Source organism: Wolffia australiana, chromosome 7 (genome assembly GCF_029677425.1).
Source record: "Wolffia australiana isolate 7733 chromosome 7, ASM2967742v1".
In the NCBI taxonomy this organism is placed as follows: Eukaryota; Viridiplantae; Streptophyta; class Magnoliopsida; order Alismatales; family Araceae; genus Wolffia; species Wolffia australiana.
In genome coordinates, this window is record NC_135841.1 from 7,615,211 (window position 1) to 7,631,418 (window position 16,208).

The following is a 16,208-nucleotide window of genomic DNA, read 5'->3' on the forward strand; positions in this document are numbered from 1 at the left end:
AGAGAGAGGAGAAAACTCAAAGAAAGGGGCTGAGTGAGTGATTAATTCAAAATTTGGGTAAAAATTATGTTGTTGAGAATTTGAGTTTAATCAATAAAATATATAAATGATACTCGTAAATAATTTAATTAGCTAGTGATGAGTACATGTCTCCGCAGGGAATTGATATTGGGGAAAGTACAATCTCACTTGAGTGAAGCGAAAATGAGAGGAATTATGTATAAAGTAGTGAATGTGTGATGAGAGGTAGATAATGAAATGATAAATGGCGAATTAGGGTTTTACTAATTTGGGATTAGGATGGATGAGAAAGGAGAGCGACAGGATCTTAACAATGGCGTGTAAGTGGCGTAAATGCAAGTGGATACGATGATAAGGATAGCGAGAATGAAGTAGACTGATGGTAGAAATGAGAGACGTAGTGATGTGTGTTAGTTGAAATAGTTAGGAGAGAAATGTGTGACAAGATTGTCACAGTGTAGAGAACACGTGAAATGAAGGTTAAGGTGAGGATGGATAGGCGATGATGACAGAGTGGATTGAGGATGATAATGGATGAGGGTGATAGATGGTGAAGATGGATACAATAATTAAGTGTGTTCAAAATTATTCAATGTAAGGCGAAATGCTAACCTTAGATCCCTATATTCGGCCAGGGTCACAACGTCTTCCTACTACAAATCAACCTCCCCACTTCTTTGTTGAACCTTCCCAAGCACTTGAGACACCAAAGAACACTTGATGGACCTTCAAAACTTCACTTACTTTCAATCAGCCTCACTAGGAAGAAGTGAGCTTAAAGATGTTTTTTATGAAGATCGAGGGATCAACTTATAGATCCAACTATATGGATTGATAGAGGAAAAAAAGACAAAGCTGCCCTTATATTTTCAGCTCGATCTGAGTTCCAGTTCATCGATTATGAAGCTTGGAAGTTGGATGATTTCAAGCCGTCTATTTAATTTAAATATTTCTCTCTCCTCATCCTTGTCAGTGCGGTCATGTCATTTGGTTAGGATTTTGTATCTTTTGGGTGGTAAAATCTATGATTGGTTGAGATTCCTTCTTGTCATCTGCAATCAACAACTCTCATCATGCCACGTGTCGGTCTGGGAAAAAGACAAAAAGGAATAATGATAGTTTATTTTTAAATATATGGTTTAGTAGCTTTTATCGCAGTTGACAGCGAACCACGTCAGTGATTTTCCCTTCTAAACCAATAGAGATGTAACATGTATGCGCCACATGTACACGTGGTGCTCTATGGTGCTGCCTCATCGCCCGGCCATCATTGTTGACTATTCCAAGGAGAGAGAAATAATAATATTTTAATCATCTCTTTCTCGGACCACGAAACACATTTATTGGTTAAACAATTGTTCCTTTTTTCTGACTGGTCCACGTCAACTGGCCCAAGAAAAGTAAAAAACCCCGAATATATTCTAGAATTCATATTTAATAAAATAAAGACCCAAAAAATACAAATAAAAATATATTTCGAATTAGAAAAATTATATTTTTCCGAATTGAATGTCGAAAAATTCCAAAAAAGTCATATTCTGACTCAAAAAAATTTTTCTTTCAAAATCTAGTGTCATAAGAATCATAAAAAATACATAAAATTCATAATGTCATTCTAAAATGAATTTAATCATTGTAAGCTTGATAACATGCATATATTATTAATTCAATGCAAATAAACATGTAAATATTGTCATATTAAGCTACTAAAAATGCATGTTATCAGTGAGGAGAGAGAAAAAGAATGTGAGAGAGAGAGAAAAAAGGAAAGGGAGAGAATATGAGAGAGGGAAATGCTAAGCAATGGGGGGGGGAGGGGCGGCGACCCCGTACTGGTCCGGTCGGACCTGCAGACCAGATCCTGACAGACCGGCCGGTCCCCTAGGAAATGGCAGACCACCGGTACTGGTTCGGTCTGGTCCGACCGGTCCCTGGTACAAAAGGTCAAAGCCTAACAAAGGCATGGGATTGTGCATGGGAACTGTGCAGGTTCTGGGCACTGCATGTGCACACTGCGTTAACGTGCGTGAGGTGGGAGACACCCCACTAGGGGACTACGGCATTGGCGCACAGAGAGAGTGCCGAGACGATTGTGGGGCACATGACGTGCTTGTGGGTAGTGTTTGGCACGCAGTTTAGAGCTTGGGGTGTCGAGCATGGTGGCACCTACGCGGACATCGTGCGATGGTGTCACCCTAGGTGCTGGTGGCATGTGGGCTGTCGAGGCTAGGAAGGAATGGTGGGTGCGTAGAGTGCTGAGGCCCACGGGCATGCGATGCTTAGCTCGAGGGCATGCGTGCAGCAGCAGTGCCAGTAGGTACGTGTGCGGGGCTGCGGGCCTCAAGGCTCATGAGCACCACTACCCAAGCACGTGGTGCCTCTTCTCGTTACTTTGGTGATGCAGGACGACATCGCAGACGTTGTCCCGAGGGGGTACCGAGGTGATGCTCAGATACCCGGGGAGATACACGAACGTTGTTGAAGACGTCATATGTCGGTGTGGACCTATTGAGATGCGACTATGCGTTGCGATGAAATCCTAGGTGAATGTACGTGCATGCCCCGACTCATGGGGTTCACCGGGCTCCGTGCTACGGGGCGGGCAACCGATGACGGTGATGGTGACCTCCTGACCCTCGGCAGAGCAACGAAGGAGTCTACGATGCCGAATGGATTAAATGTATCGGTGCTCTCACGTAATGAACAGGCTCGGCCTGTACCTAGGGAAGAAGCTCTCTGGACGCTCTTGTGTCCATTTACCCTCTCACCTACTCTAACCTGAGCGTGGTGGAGTGTGTTGACATATCTATGACAAAAGATAATTAACGGGCGAGCTAGAGGAGCGAGGTACCTCGTGGTGCGTCATCACGCAATCGTACGTAGTCGGTGCAAAGATACTAGTGGGGGTGGAGTTCGGTGGAGCTGTGTCGAAGGCAGGCACAACGTCGCTTGACAGACGGCGTAGCACGGTGCTGGAGCGGTGATGCACGGAGCGGAGTAGGATGACGACGGAGTGAGGTGTGACGACGAGCACGGCACAGGCTCAGGCTCGGCTAACGGGCATGGTGGTGTGGCACTCGGCGAAGCCTCGGCTCAGGCTCGGGCTCGGCTCAGTCAAGAAGCGCAGCGCGTGGACGACGCTAGGCGGCTCGGTCAACGGGTGTAGCGTGAGGTCATCGCTGAGCGGCTCGGTCAACGGGCGTAGTGCAAGGACGGCGCTGGGCGACACGATCAACAAACATAGAGCGAGGACGGGCTCAACAATGCTGGCTCGGTCGAGGGCGCGAGGACGACCAATGGGCGCGGCGCTGGCTCAGTCACGGGCGGCCTAAAGGTGGGCGCCGAGAGCAGCAGTAGCTTCGGCATCAAGAGCAGGCAAAGCTGCGACGGGCATCCGACGTCGGGCGACCAGTGTGGCAGGCGTCGGCATCGGCAGCAGGCGGCCGCTGGGCGGTTGCAGGTGAAGCAACATCGGGCGACCAGCGCGGCAGGTCCATGCGATAGAGGCAAGGGACGGCGGCCTCCATGTCTGCGCGGGCGGCAGTCGAGGGCTTCGACGGCGGGGACCTGTGCCCTAGAGCTCTGGCGGCGGGATCCGCGGCAAGGGTCCAACAGCGGGATACGGCGATTGTGGCAGCCTCAGTGAAGGGCGATAGCGGCCTCGGGCGGCGCTCGGTGGCGACCATGTCGCAAAAGGGTGGTGGCCTTCGAGTCGGCGTGGGGCAGCGGCCTTGGACGACGGGCCGACATCCTCAGAGTCTCTGGCGGTGGAGCGGTGGCCGGATTGGCGACCTGGGGCAAGCGGCCCACGTTTTGGCATAGAGGTGGCCTAGGGCTCCAGCGGCGGAGCGGCAGCCGGCCTAGGGTACCAGCGGAATGACGTTCGACAGAACGCGGAATAGGCGACAGCTGTCGGGCCCGTTCCTGTTCCGTCCTCCTCTCTCACGCTTTTTTTTGTCCTTTTTTTTCTATTTTTTCTTCCTCTCACATGAGGACGTCAGGATACCTTTTTTTCCAAACATTCACAAATCTTCTGTCTCTTTAGGGTGCCCTCTCCTTCCCTTATGTAGGGAGGGTGATGGGCCCGAAGGAGGGACCAAACGAGGGGGTGGCCCATTAGGAAAGTGGCCCCCTCTTAAGACCACTAATACAATTTTTTTAAAACAAAACAAAAAGAAAAGAGGGTTCGAAGGGAAAAAAGACAAAACGGAAAGGGCCTTTGCGCAGATAATGGCCCGAGAAAATCAAAATTATCTAGATAACTTTGCCCTCGCCTTGGTGTGTCGTTCTGGCAGGGCTCGAGCCGGCAGGTGTCGCTAGCGATGACGTGGGCTTCGGTGTCATCCTTGGTCTTCTCCAAATGATGGAGTGGGATCCTGTGCTCCATCATTCGGTATCATCCCTGGTCTTCTCCCATGCAATGGCTATGACTACAATGTAAACTATCCAAATTTAATGCAATGACCCGATTCATGTGTGGGGATGTGTTCCCACTCTTTCTCCTTAACATCCAAGCAATCTAAAGTTGTTGGTCAAGACTTTCACTTGACAAGCAAAGGCTGCTTAGTATTTCTTTCCAAGAGCTGTAGCTGACACACATTTGATCTGAGCATTGTGCGTGGCTAGAGATTTCACTACCTGATAGTTAGAGAGAGACATAGAGAGAATATAAACAACCTTTTATATAGGGTCTTCAAAGTATATTCTTCATAATATACTTTTGTTTATCTCCTAAATAATCATAAAATCCTTGCGGCCTGTGGCCCAATTTTTTTCAGCCCATCAGCTCATATGTGTGCTTTATCCAGCCCATCTGCATCTCAATGCCCATCTTATTTTTCTTTTTCAATATTTGTAGGTAAAAAAGTTGCATCTGATTTTTTGGGCCCTTGATGGAGACCACGGATGAGTCACGAATAGTTCTTTAATGTAGTCCAAGACCAATGCAGAAAAGCAGGTCCATGGGAATTCTAGGCCAACTAACATTGGTTGTCACTGGTATGTCACTCATGAGTGGTTGAACAACCTTTCACCACCAGCACCCAACAACATGCGAGCAGATCCGTTGGTGGGAGCCTGATTCCAATGGTGTGCTCGCTGTTCCCAACAGCGTTTATGTAAGAAGAGCATGTGCTTTATCCTTGATACCTACCTAAGTGCTGAACATCATTAAAACTCAATATAATAACTGAAATCAACTACTTAGCTACTATAACGCAAAGTGGGATGTTGAACATCATTAATCAAGATTAATTTCAAACTTTTAATTATGCTTGAGAAGTGATAAAATTGATGAAAAAATTCATATTTAATGCTAAAACACAAATAAATTAATGCAGGTGAGAGGAAAATAATCATATAAATGCATGTTATCATATAATTCACTGATTATGATATGTGTGATAAAATAACATGAGACTGTTTCGTATCAAAGGAGTAATTTGTTGTTGTAATATTCCAATCACTAATACAGAGTATGTACAACATAACTGAAGAGTAGACAAAGTATGAAACAACTTGAAACAATGTCACATAAGAGTATATCCATAGTGGTACCGTAGATCAACAATTGGGAACCCAAAAAACAAGAACATACCAGATTGATATTTTTTAGACTAATAAATCACAACTTTTCTCAACATCCAAGGTGCCTACTAGGTTCTCATTTTTTTTGCTAGAAAAGACAAAATAATAACCATGCATCTAGAAGATGACTTTAGTAAACACTTCTCTGGTATGGAATGACTTCCGTGGGTAAATTTTCATTGTTTGTTCTCTTGGTAGAATTAAGAGACATGTTCTAAATTAAAAATCCTTCAACAGAAAACTCTTCTTCTCCATCTTTGATTCAAAGCATATAAGAGTAAAATTTGAAAACATGGATGCATCCCACAAAACATATTTAAATCTGGGTCTGTACTTGTCAACCATGGAAGATCATGGAGGCCAACATCCTCCAAATATGGTGTAAACAATGTTGTTCCCAATATGATTCTGGGATGGATTTTTTTTCTTAACTTTCCTACATTTTATTCTCAATAAAAAATGTATAACTCATTACGGATAACTCATTACGACCCTCAATCATCCTAAATACTAGTATCATAAAAAATTTAAATTATATTAAGGCCTAAGTATTCTCTGAATCAGACATCCATAAACTACTTATATCCTTGACAAAAATACGACATTACTCTCAAAAAGAGATAATTCAACGCATGCTTGAGGAAAACATACTGAAACATTTAACCAAGTTTAGTATGCTTATCTGCCTTGTGAACATCCTCACTATAAACCACCTTCATGAAAGGGAGCCTGAAGGGAGATCTCCTAGATTCCTCAAGAGACATTTGTGAGCCACCAGCTTAGTCCATCCCCCAAGGATTCAAGCGTATCATCAATTATAAGTCACAAATCCCAATCAGGCCCTAGTGGTAAAGGCCTCAGCCAACATTTGGATAATCACAATTAGTTCAAGGGGCTAAACAACTTTAACTATCTTGCACTCCATATAGCTCTAGTGATGAGGATTCATGTATTTTATCCATATCCTCTATCAGATGGTGAAATGTCATAGGATGTTTAAACCATAAGTCAAGTAACTCCCAGATAACAATGCATTACCTTTAATGATGTGGCATGTAATACATATATGGAGCATAAATATTATGTATATTATGTGGCATGTAAAACAATCACACTACCATATCCCATTTATGTTCATTGAATTAAAATTGATTTCATAATTATTCTTGTGTTATGTATATAATGAAGTCCATGAATTCATGCGATGACCGAGTGAACTATGATGATATCATAATAAGGGAATAACTGGTCTTTAATCATGTGATCTTAATATTCATATTTGAAGGATAATCAAGATGGAATTTGAAATATCCAGACATAATATCACTGGATAATCCCACCCATATGATGAGTATGACCGATCCCACAACCATTAGTGTGGCGACACTAAGCAATAGATAATGGGTGCACTTCAGGGAAAGAGTTCATTGAATTGACTCCTATGAATCCCTAGATGGTATTACCACAACTTAAGTCATATCAAATCATAAAAAGTAAGGATCATATCTACATGGTAACTGAAGACAACAAGGTTCCATGTGATAGCTATTTGACTCCTTTGTATCTTTTGGGACATGAGGTATAGCATGGCACCCCATGGGCTGGAAAATTTATCTGCCATTTGGGTTAAATTCATCTTTGATTAATTAATCTACATGTGATATGGTTACTCAATAAACTCTACCTAATAACGGTTATTGGGTTGTTGACGTTAGCCAAGATGATTGTACTCTCAAGGGTTTTGGACGTCAGTGCATATACTTTTAAGTGTGGGAATTTTTATTGATTTTTCCTAGAGATCGTAACTTTGATGAAATTTTCCCAAGGACTTCTATGTAATAGAGGGGGGCACCCTCATTTGATACCCATGTGAATCATTATTGAGTGTCCCCCCTTCTGCTTCCCTTCTTGAGTGTTGCTTCTAATTAGACTGGATGGTGAGGAAGTTCACTAGGATTTCTTGTAGCATAGTTCTAAGGAGTAAAGAGGAAATACAGTGCTCTAAGATCAGGTGGATCCATTGGGAGGCTGGGCATTTGAACGACATTAAGAAACTCATTAGAAGAACCAAGTAGTTACAGAAGTTGTTCTGCGACATGTGATAGGATCATTCTTTTCAGTTTTGACACCTGTTTTCGATTCAGAATTTTGCTGCACTATAAATTTCAGATTATCAATTGAAGCAACAAATCCTTACATCATAACCAAGAGTTGTAGCCAGCCAGAGTACCACAACCTTGGGATCTCAAGGAGAAAATATATTATTTTAAATGCATGTTCATTGACATCGAACCAGAGACAAAGACACATGCCAATAGAGTATAAGGGCCTCTTGACGTCACATCCTAGGCCAAGTGAATCTTTAACATCATTCACATGCCCTGGTAGCATGATAAAAACTTTTACAATTGATGGCTGACTTGGCCATACATATCAGATAAATGAATCCAACAAACACTTATTTTTGTGGTAATGTACTATTTTTATAATCCCATCCATGTCAACCTTAAAAATGTGTCTTTATGATAGATTTATAATACACTTATTCTTCATATACTTTATGGACTTGAAGGTTTGAATGAGTTAAATGATAGATTTTTATATGCGTCTTTATAGGTACTGAATTTTAGTTGAATAATTTTTTGTAATTATATTAATTTATATCCTTTAGTTTTATCATTTGCATTGTTTTTAAAAATGATGCTTCAAAAAGTGATTTAACAATAATATTATCAATTGTATCAGAAATATCTCCAGGATTAGAAATCTGATTGGGTTAAATAAATCTAAACTGATCATCTTCCTTTCCATCAAAATTACCTTAGTCTTATGGATGATATGAAAATTAATCATCAAAGCCATATCCAAACTAACGTAAATAATTATTAGAGTTTTTCATCAATGGGTAAATTTTCAATATTATCTGAAATAAAGTTAATTTATATAACTTTATGTTAACTAGTATTTTATGAAATCAAATGAGTTTCACTTTTTATTCTTTGACAAAAGTATTATTTTACTTCAATCCGACATCAAATTAAAGAATTTAAAAACAATGAAAATTTTGGGTCATTTATGTATCCTAACTGTTGTGGATACAAATATTTTCAAACTCCATCTCTCAAGAGTCCACGTACAAACTATACGTCCTTCCACTTAAACTTCACTCGTAGGACCGTGCCTCTGCAAGAAAGCTCCGGAACAGTTTTATTTAATCATCCTCCTTCTCACCCAAATTATGGGAAAAATTAATTATAAATTCATTCTCTGAATATGGCATAATCATACAGCTAAATATATCCTCGATATGAGAATGAGGATTTCAATTCTTTGTTAATATTTCGCACCATTTTGAATCTATAGAAATGATAAGGATTATTTTCACGAGATACATCGCATCTACCATAGTATAATGGTTTTCTTTGTTGGCTCTCAATTTTATCCTTCAACTTATTGCAGACATCAAAATATTGATTCTTAAAATGTACAAGACAAACACATGCATTCAAATTGATTTCCCATTGATATGAGCGATATTAGTATGCATCGTTCGTGTCACAGGGAGCATTCCAAAATAAACACATGATGGAAAATTTTATTTATTATAGTGTAATTTGAATCAAATCAATCAAACAAAACACTTACACAATCTGTATCAACGTATTAAATCATACTTTTGTTTCAAGGAAATAGTGACGTTGATTTGAAGATAGGTTGACCAACGTATTTTCAGTTTTATGTTGAATTTCGTATGATATCATTATGTAATATCGATATTCGCTAAATGAGAAATATGTAAGTTAGATCGACATATCTGAATACGCTAAAATATGTTGGTGAAACTCAGATCAAGCCAAAAGCATAGTCACAGAAATCAAGTGAAAGATGCGACTCGATTTTTTACGACGTAAACTAACTGTAAAATGTGACGAATTCTATTTACCTTGCACGCATAGGTGACGCCCTTCAACTGTGTGAAGGTCTTCGCCTTTTCAGGTCGGCGTTATCGTCTAGTTTTTGGTACTCGTCAACGATGCACGTGGCGTATACTTTCTTTCTACGCCAGACCTAGTATCATGTTCGAGATTTCATCCTTATCGTCATGGGTGGGGCACCAAGAACAGGACTTCACCGATTATGTGGCTGGCCTCGCCACTACGAGAGGGAGAAAGGGGTCCAATTTGTTCTACAAAATCTCTAGTCAAATGCCCGTTCGCTAGGTCTCAGTTTTTATCTCACATTCTCACTTGCAAGGATCAGACCCGTTCAAAAGCTAAGGCTGTTTCTAGCCTGAGCCCTAAGCGTAGACTGAGAAGCTGAGGACGGGCCATTCGCAATTCTCTCTTGCACACCTTCCAGCTGTTAGTCGACGATCCAACTGGCTAACTGGCGGCGCAAACCAGTTTTTCGGCGGCTTTACGTGCCGTTTCTCAATGGGAAAACTACCGTCTTTGCTCTGTAATGAATTGTAACTTACATTTGTAGTGAAAAGGTTTGCGGTAGTTTCTTCATCTTTCTCGTGTCCGTTCTCTAGAATTTCTCTACTTCTACAGCTCCATTACCGACACCAGCAACCCAGAACGCCTGAGGACGAAGAAAACCGTCTATTTTCTGCACTTGGGGCTTCGTCCTCGCTGTCCCTCACCGAGCAAACAGGTATCGCCGGGGAACGTGGAATTGGTCGGTAGGGTCTCAGTTAACAAATGAGTGCTCCAACGCGACAATCTCTTATCGCTGTCCCTTCGCCAACTGGCTCGCCATCCTTGCACCACGAGGATCACATGATATGACCCGACTACTGCGAGAGAGAGAACGGCTGACGCAAACCTGCCGGCTAAATCGCGAGAGAAGCAGGTCCTCGCCCCTGTTGATTAACATCTATGGGAACAGGACACAGGCACTGTAGAGGGAGAGAGGGGCGGGGATAGGGAGAGATAGAGAGGGGGAGGTGGGGAGAGAAAGAGGAGAGGGGTATAGGGAGAGAGACGGAGAGAAAAACTGAGTGAGAGGGAGAGAGAGAGACGGAGAGATAGACTGAGAGTGTGAGAGGGAGAGAGAGAGACGGAGAGATAGACTGAGAATGTGAGAGGGAGAGAGAGAGACGGAGTGATAAACTGAGAGTGTGAGAGGGAGAGAGAGAGAGACAGAGCGATTGAGAGAGAGAGACAGAGAGCGATTTTGAGAGAGAGAGAGAGAGAGAGAGAGAGAGAGAGAGAGAGAGAGAGAGAGAGAGAGAGAGAGAGAGAGAGAGAGAGAGAGAGAGAGAGAGAGAGCGATTGAGAGAGAGAGAGAGAGAGAGAGCGATTGAGAGAGAGAGAGAGAGAGCGAGTGAGAGAGAGAGAGAGAGAGAATCGGATGGGCCAGACTCCAGAGGACCCAGACGGACAGGTGTTCGCATCGCATGGCGGACGACCAGGACTGATCCAACAGGAAGCATTGAATAGAAGCAACTAGCGAGGGAAGGAAGAAAAAGAACCGTATGGAGTACAGTTTCCTAGGGGGGAACTGAATTATTTGTCTTAGGGTCTGGAGAAGCGAGGTTCGGTACATTAAAATATGGGCAACAAGTCGTGCAGTGGGAGGTCGTATCAGTCGCCATACTACATGGCACGGACGGCTCTCCTCCCTCCTCTGCTAGTCGCTCCTGTCTCTTCGTCAGATGACGGACACCAAGAAATCTTGTTTCACTGACCAAGTTTAACCTCTAGAGTAGCGAGAAGTCCTTTTGAACGGAGTCTCCACCTATACCACGCCAATCTCACATTCAGCGCCAAAGAACGGAAAAACATGCTATGGATATAGAGTAAAGATAGATAAGTAGAGCGACATACATAGACAGACGTCGCAAATAAGGCATAGAAACGAGGATGAAAAGAAAGCGGGGGTGAGAGAAAGTAAGTTGAGATATGACGAGACAAAAAAAAGAGAAAAAGGGAATTGGAGAGGAGAGAGAGCTGATGAACGCAACGCCGCAAATATACGGAGATAGAGATGATAAGAGAGGCAAGCCGGAGATTGAGAGAGAGTAGGAAACGTAAAATAAAGAAAGAAGAGAGATGAGAGAGGAAGGAAGTTAAGAGAACTTTAGGGACACACAGGCTTAGAAACAAGAAAGAAAGGAAAATAAATAGAAAGTGAAAAAAAGATCAGGGATAATGACAGGAGAGAGAGAGTGAGGAGTAACAGAGATAGATAAATAGGAAAGGACAAGAAAAAAAAAGAAAATAGACAGAAAATAAGAGAGAGAAAAAAAGAAGAGGCGAGGGAGAGTCAGAGAGAGGACAGAGAAATGAGAAAAAAAAAAAGAGAAACTCGTGACTCACGATAGAAATAAAGAGCGCGACAGAAACGATAAAGAATCGAAGAGATGGAGATTGAAAGAAGAGAGAACAAAAGAGGTAGAAATAGAATGAAAACAGGAGAGACTTATAAAGGGAGAAAATAATAGATGTATAAAAACGAGAAAGAAGAGATGACTTTGTTAGCGACACTAGAGACAAAAATAAGAGAATTAGAAATGAGAGAGAAAGAGAGAGAGAGACCACTGTCAAGATTCACTCCCCGGAATCACCTGTAATAGAGATGTCTGGGTGAGGCTGAAATCGACACCACCAAACAGGCTTCCGCCATTATCATCCGGTTGTGTTGAGATGCAATGTTCATGACCCTACAAATGAAATGAAGAGTATCTCCTTAAGCTCATGTTTGTTACTGTAGTCGAAATAATTTTAATGGAATGAGATCCTCAGCAGCGATTATCACTCGAAGAATGAAGACCTGGTTGAAAAGCGAAGGAGCCTCGTGTACAAGAAACGGAGCTGAGCTGTTCTGAGCAAGACGACTATTTGCGGCATTGGCAAAAGCAATCGCTCCGTGGGAAGCCGTCGGCAGCGTGTTAGATAATCTGAGAGATATCCCGGCGAGCTTCTGCGATATCAACACAATCAATCGATCGGTCAAAGAATTGGGATAAGCACGTAAATGAATTGAATGCAGGTTTGGATTCAACCTCTGGCGAGGTCAGGAAGCCGTCAGGATCGAGGCCCAGCTCGTAAACTAAAGGGTCCAAAGAAGCGAGCTTCATGGATAGTAACTGCAATGGTAGAGTCAGTGAGTCTCTGACGTGAGTGTTTCTCAGACGAGGAGAGGATAATGTACAAATGAGAAAGATAGTGGCCCACTAATTCTTCTAAGAATCATTTTGCCTCACCTCCACTTGGTTCTGCAGGGATTGTACATAGTTTATGATCTCATCTAGCAGCACGGCCTTGCCCGTTACCTTTGTCATTCGAAGCAATGGAGTAAGATATCGAGGAAGGAAATTTTCAGACGCAGTCTCGGTTTTACCTTATCGCAGCCCGGCACGAGACCTTGCAGCATTTTCATCCTCTCCCTTATCTTCTCCCTCCTTACCTGCGCAGGATAGAGAGAGAGAGAGAGTGAGGGAGAGAGGGAGAGAGAGAGAGAGGGAGAGGGAGAGAGAGAGAGAGAGAGAGAGAGGGAGAGGGAGAGAGGGAGAGAGGGAGAGAGGGAGAGAGGGAGAGAGAGAGAGAGAGAGAGAGAGAGAGAGAGAGAGAGAGGGAGAGAGCGAGAGAGAGAGAGAGAGAGAGAGAGAGAGAGAGAGAGAGAGAGAGAGAGAGAGAGAGAGAGAGAGAGAGAGAGAGAGAGAGAGAGAGAGAGAGAGAGAGAGAAGTGACAGACAATAACGGACCCGCTTAACAAGGTATATGAATTGCAATGCAGCTTGAGAATATGAATAGCGTACCCGCTCAGCAAGGCTATGGCTGTCTGTGGCCTGCCCTCTCCTAGCTCTCACGTGAATAAATCCGGAAGGCATCTCTTTGGGAGCCCTCTTCTCAACTGCTTTCCCCACGTCGCCGCAGCTCTTCTTCTGCTTTGAGTTCATCGCACTCTGAAATAGATGGGAAGGGGATTGTTGACTGAATCTGCATGAATTTCTTTGACGGCTGATAAATTGAAGGAAAGCAGAACCCAAATTAGGAGTACTAGCACCCACTTTGGGCTTTGAAGAGCTGGAACCGCATTGCTGGTCAACCTTCCTCTTCCCTTGTGGAGAGGTTTCGCATCCTTCGATGGCGGACAAAGAGCAGGAGATTTTGCCGCTGTCAAGAGAGCTGCTTCTTGCATGAGTTGTGGGTATGGAGGAGTTGGTGTTCATCTTCTCCGCTAAAAACTCCCCCTGAGAATAAAAAGGAGACTGAAACGCAGAGAATGAGGGGAAAGACCCTCCTGATTCATGGTGCCGTGCTTGCTCCTTTTCATGCGACGGGGGCAAGAGCATGGACAAGTAATGGACACTAGGAAGACCAGCGGCATCAGTGGAGAAGATTTCTTGGTTGGGATGGTAAGGGAAGGCTGCCATTTGTGTTTGATGGTGCACTTGTGATCCGGGAAGGAAGACGGCGACACCGTATCGGATTATGAGAGAGAGAGAGAGAGAGAAGATAAAAGCCTTTTTTTGAGGCGTTTGATGATCCTCGTAGGATCCTTTTATAAAGTCAGGAACAATGTAGGATCTGCAATTAGGGAAATAAAATGCAAGATTCTAAGAGAGAGAGAGAGAGAGAGAGAGAGAGAGAGTTACGGGATCTTCAACCGGTACTATCGTCCTTACATAAGTAAACTTTTCCAAATGAACAAAAAGGACACTGCAAGCCTAGAAAACGTTAATAAATGTCAAATCTACGGCGGAAATAAATCATCTAACTAACAGTCTGATAGAGTATGAAAAAAGAATAGGTGGATGGTCGACTGTGGTAAATGGAAATCAGTCAACTGACGGGAAGAGGATGCAAAGTCACGTCGCTCTTTTGGAATTAGCGAGGGACTTTGTTACTGTTCCAGTCATGAATGTCTGCACCCAAAGTCTGACCTAATAGAAACTGCTCACTCTGTGGATTGAGCCCGAAGCAGTGCGGATGGTCGGAGAAGTTCCGCCATTTGCGGTGTGAAACCCAGAGGAAAAAGACATCATAGCATACCATCATCGAGCAGCTGATTATCCACAACCTGGCGCGTCATTAACTAGTAAAACACGAAGCTTCTTAGACAAAATATATCCTCCGACTCGACATTGTCAGCATTTATTTTCCACCAGCTGAAGCCGAAGTAAATTTCTTCGGATTTAAAGGCGTCGTTCTTCTTATCTTCGTGAGCTATTCTATCAGAGATAAGGCATGTCATGCGGCGATATAGGCCCTTGCGCTTCAAAAGTTGAATTTCTTTTGCGAGTTATCCACGACTTCGACGAACATATGTCTGAATGGGGTACCCATTGTGTGTGTGTCTCTCTCTCTCTCTCTCTCACTCTCTCTCTCTCTTTCGTTCTCATTTGGCTGGGGCAGTAAATCAATGAGATCCCCCTCTCCATCACTCCATCATGGTCCAAGACAGCAGAGAAAGACAAACTGCTGCGCATGCCCGTTCTCTATCGGACCCACGCATCAGCCGCGACAGAGAAAAGACGTGAGTCATCGTCCGCGCTGCGGCTACTCAGTCTTGAGAGGTTGGTTCTTACGGCGAAGCGGCGCCTGCAGTGGACTGCAAGATCAAGCGTTCAGACCCATCAATGTTCATGCCGCCCATGCCCAAGGGTAATCCCCACTGGTAACACGTACGTCTCCGCCGACAGGGAGAAACAGGGAGGTCCCAAGTCAATTAATGTGATTGAAAAGTCTATTCCTTTCGCGTTTACAAGGACATGCCTCGGATACGAACGCGTTTGACGGCGCCGCGCTTTCGTTCTTTTACTTGGTTCTCTACCGAGGGGATTCTGAGACGAGCCTGCATTATCCTCTTCCTCCACCCTGACCATTGAATATTTTATTTAATGTGGAAATCTCCGATATGAAGATGAAGTCAACGGATTATCTTGCTCCCCAATGTCAAATGGAGATTAATTTGGACAACTATGTACTACTTGTCGGAAGCGGAAGACACCTCAGAAAGCTAAAGCTGGAAACTTTCTTCACGCGGGTAACGTTGTTAAGATTGATTTTCTAAATCAACGGTAAGTGACGAATGTAGAATTTTACGTTCTCTCTTGAAGTAGCTTTTCCTTTTTTTTGCTATTTTGAGACTCTTGATGTTTGAACCTATTTGTTCGGTAAATTAGGTGATTTGTCATCATTTAATGTTCGCTTTCTTGAGTACCCTCCAAGATTGTTTGGTATGGGTATGTGATTGGTATTATAACTAAATCGCCGAGGACGGCAAGTTTTCGTTTCGTACTGCGCATGAATTACAGTACTGGAGTATACTCCTGAGCGAAAGTTTGATGAGGTTTCTTAGACTGGTGAAGGTAGTGAGTCAACTAATTTTCAGGGACACTGGCGGTCGGTCTTTTTGTGTTGGACGTTGGAGAGAATATGGAGGAGAAGAAATGAAGAAAAAGAACTGGAGAGAGATGGTATATGAAGAGAGATTGAAAAACCGTGGGATAGTTTCCTCACAGAAACCCACATCCATATATAATGCCAAAGAAACAAAGAAAATCGGACTAGAGGCTTAACTGCCAAATCCCAGCCATTAAAAACAAACAGATCTAATGGAGGGGATTAAAAATAACTTGGTCAAAGCAA

General features: G+C 43.2%; 1 protein-coding gene across 1 annotated transcript; it reads right to left on the reverse strand.

Annotated features, from left to right (window-relative positions):
• Window positions 1–11,048: 11,048 nt before the first annotated feature.
• Window positions 11,049–14,071, reverse strand: LOC144706124 (uncharacterized). Its single transcript, XM_078579025.1, has 8 exons — window positions 13,625–14,071; window positions 13,373–13,519; window positions 12,955–13,020; window positions 12,818–12,886; window positions 12,617–12,700; window positions 12,385–12,534; window positions 12,179–12,274; window positions 11,049–11,349 (listed from the first exon to the last, which is right to left on the reverse strand). The coding sequence occupies exons 1-8, from the start codon at window positions 13,988–13,990 to the stop codon at window positions 11,305–11,307; spliced, it is 1,023 nt and encodes a 340-aa protein (XP_078435151.1). The 5' UTR covers window positions 13,991–14,071; the 3' UTR covers window positions 11,049–11,304.
• Between the last annotated feature and the right edge of the window lie 2,137 nt (window positions 14,072–16,208).

Excerpts from the sequence above, each read along its gene's own strand:
- LOC144706124 (XM_078579025.1), bottom strand. The coding sequence starts at position 13,990 with ATGGCAGCCTTCCCTTACCATCCCAACCAAGAAATCTTCTCCACTGAT. Across the intron at positions 13,021-13,372 it reads GCCATAGCCTTGCTGAGCGG|GTAAGGAGGGAGAAGATAAG; the intron begins GTACGCTATTCA and ends TATCCTGCGCAG. Across the intron at positions 12,275-12,384 it reads CTCCTTCGCTTTTCAACCAG|GGTCATGAACATTGCATCTC; the intron begins GTCTTCATTCTT and ends TTTCATTTGTAG.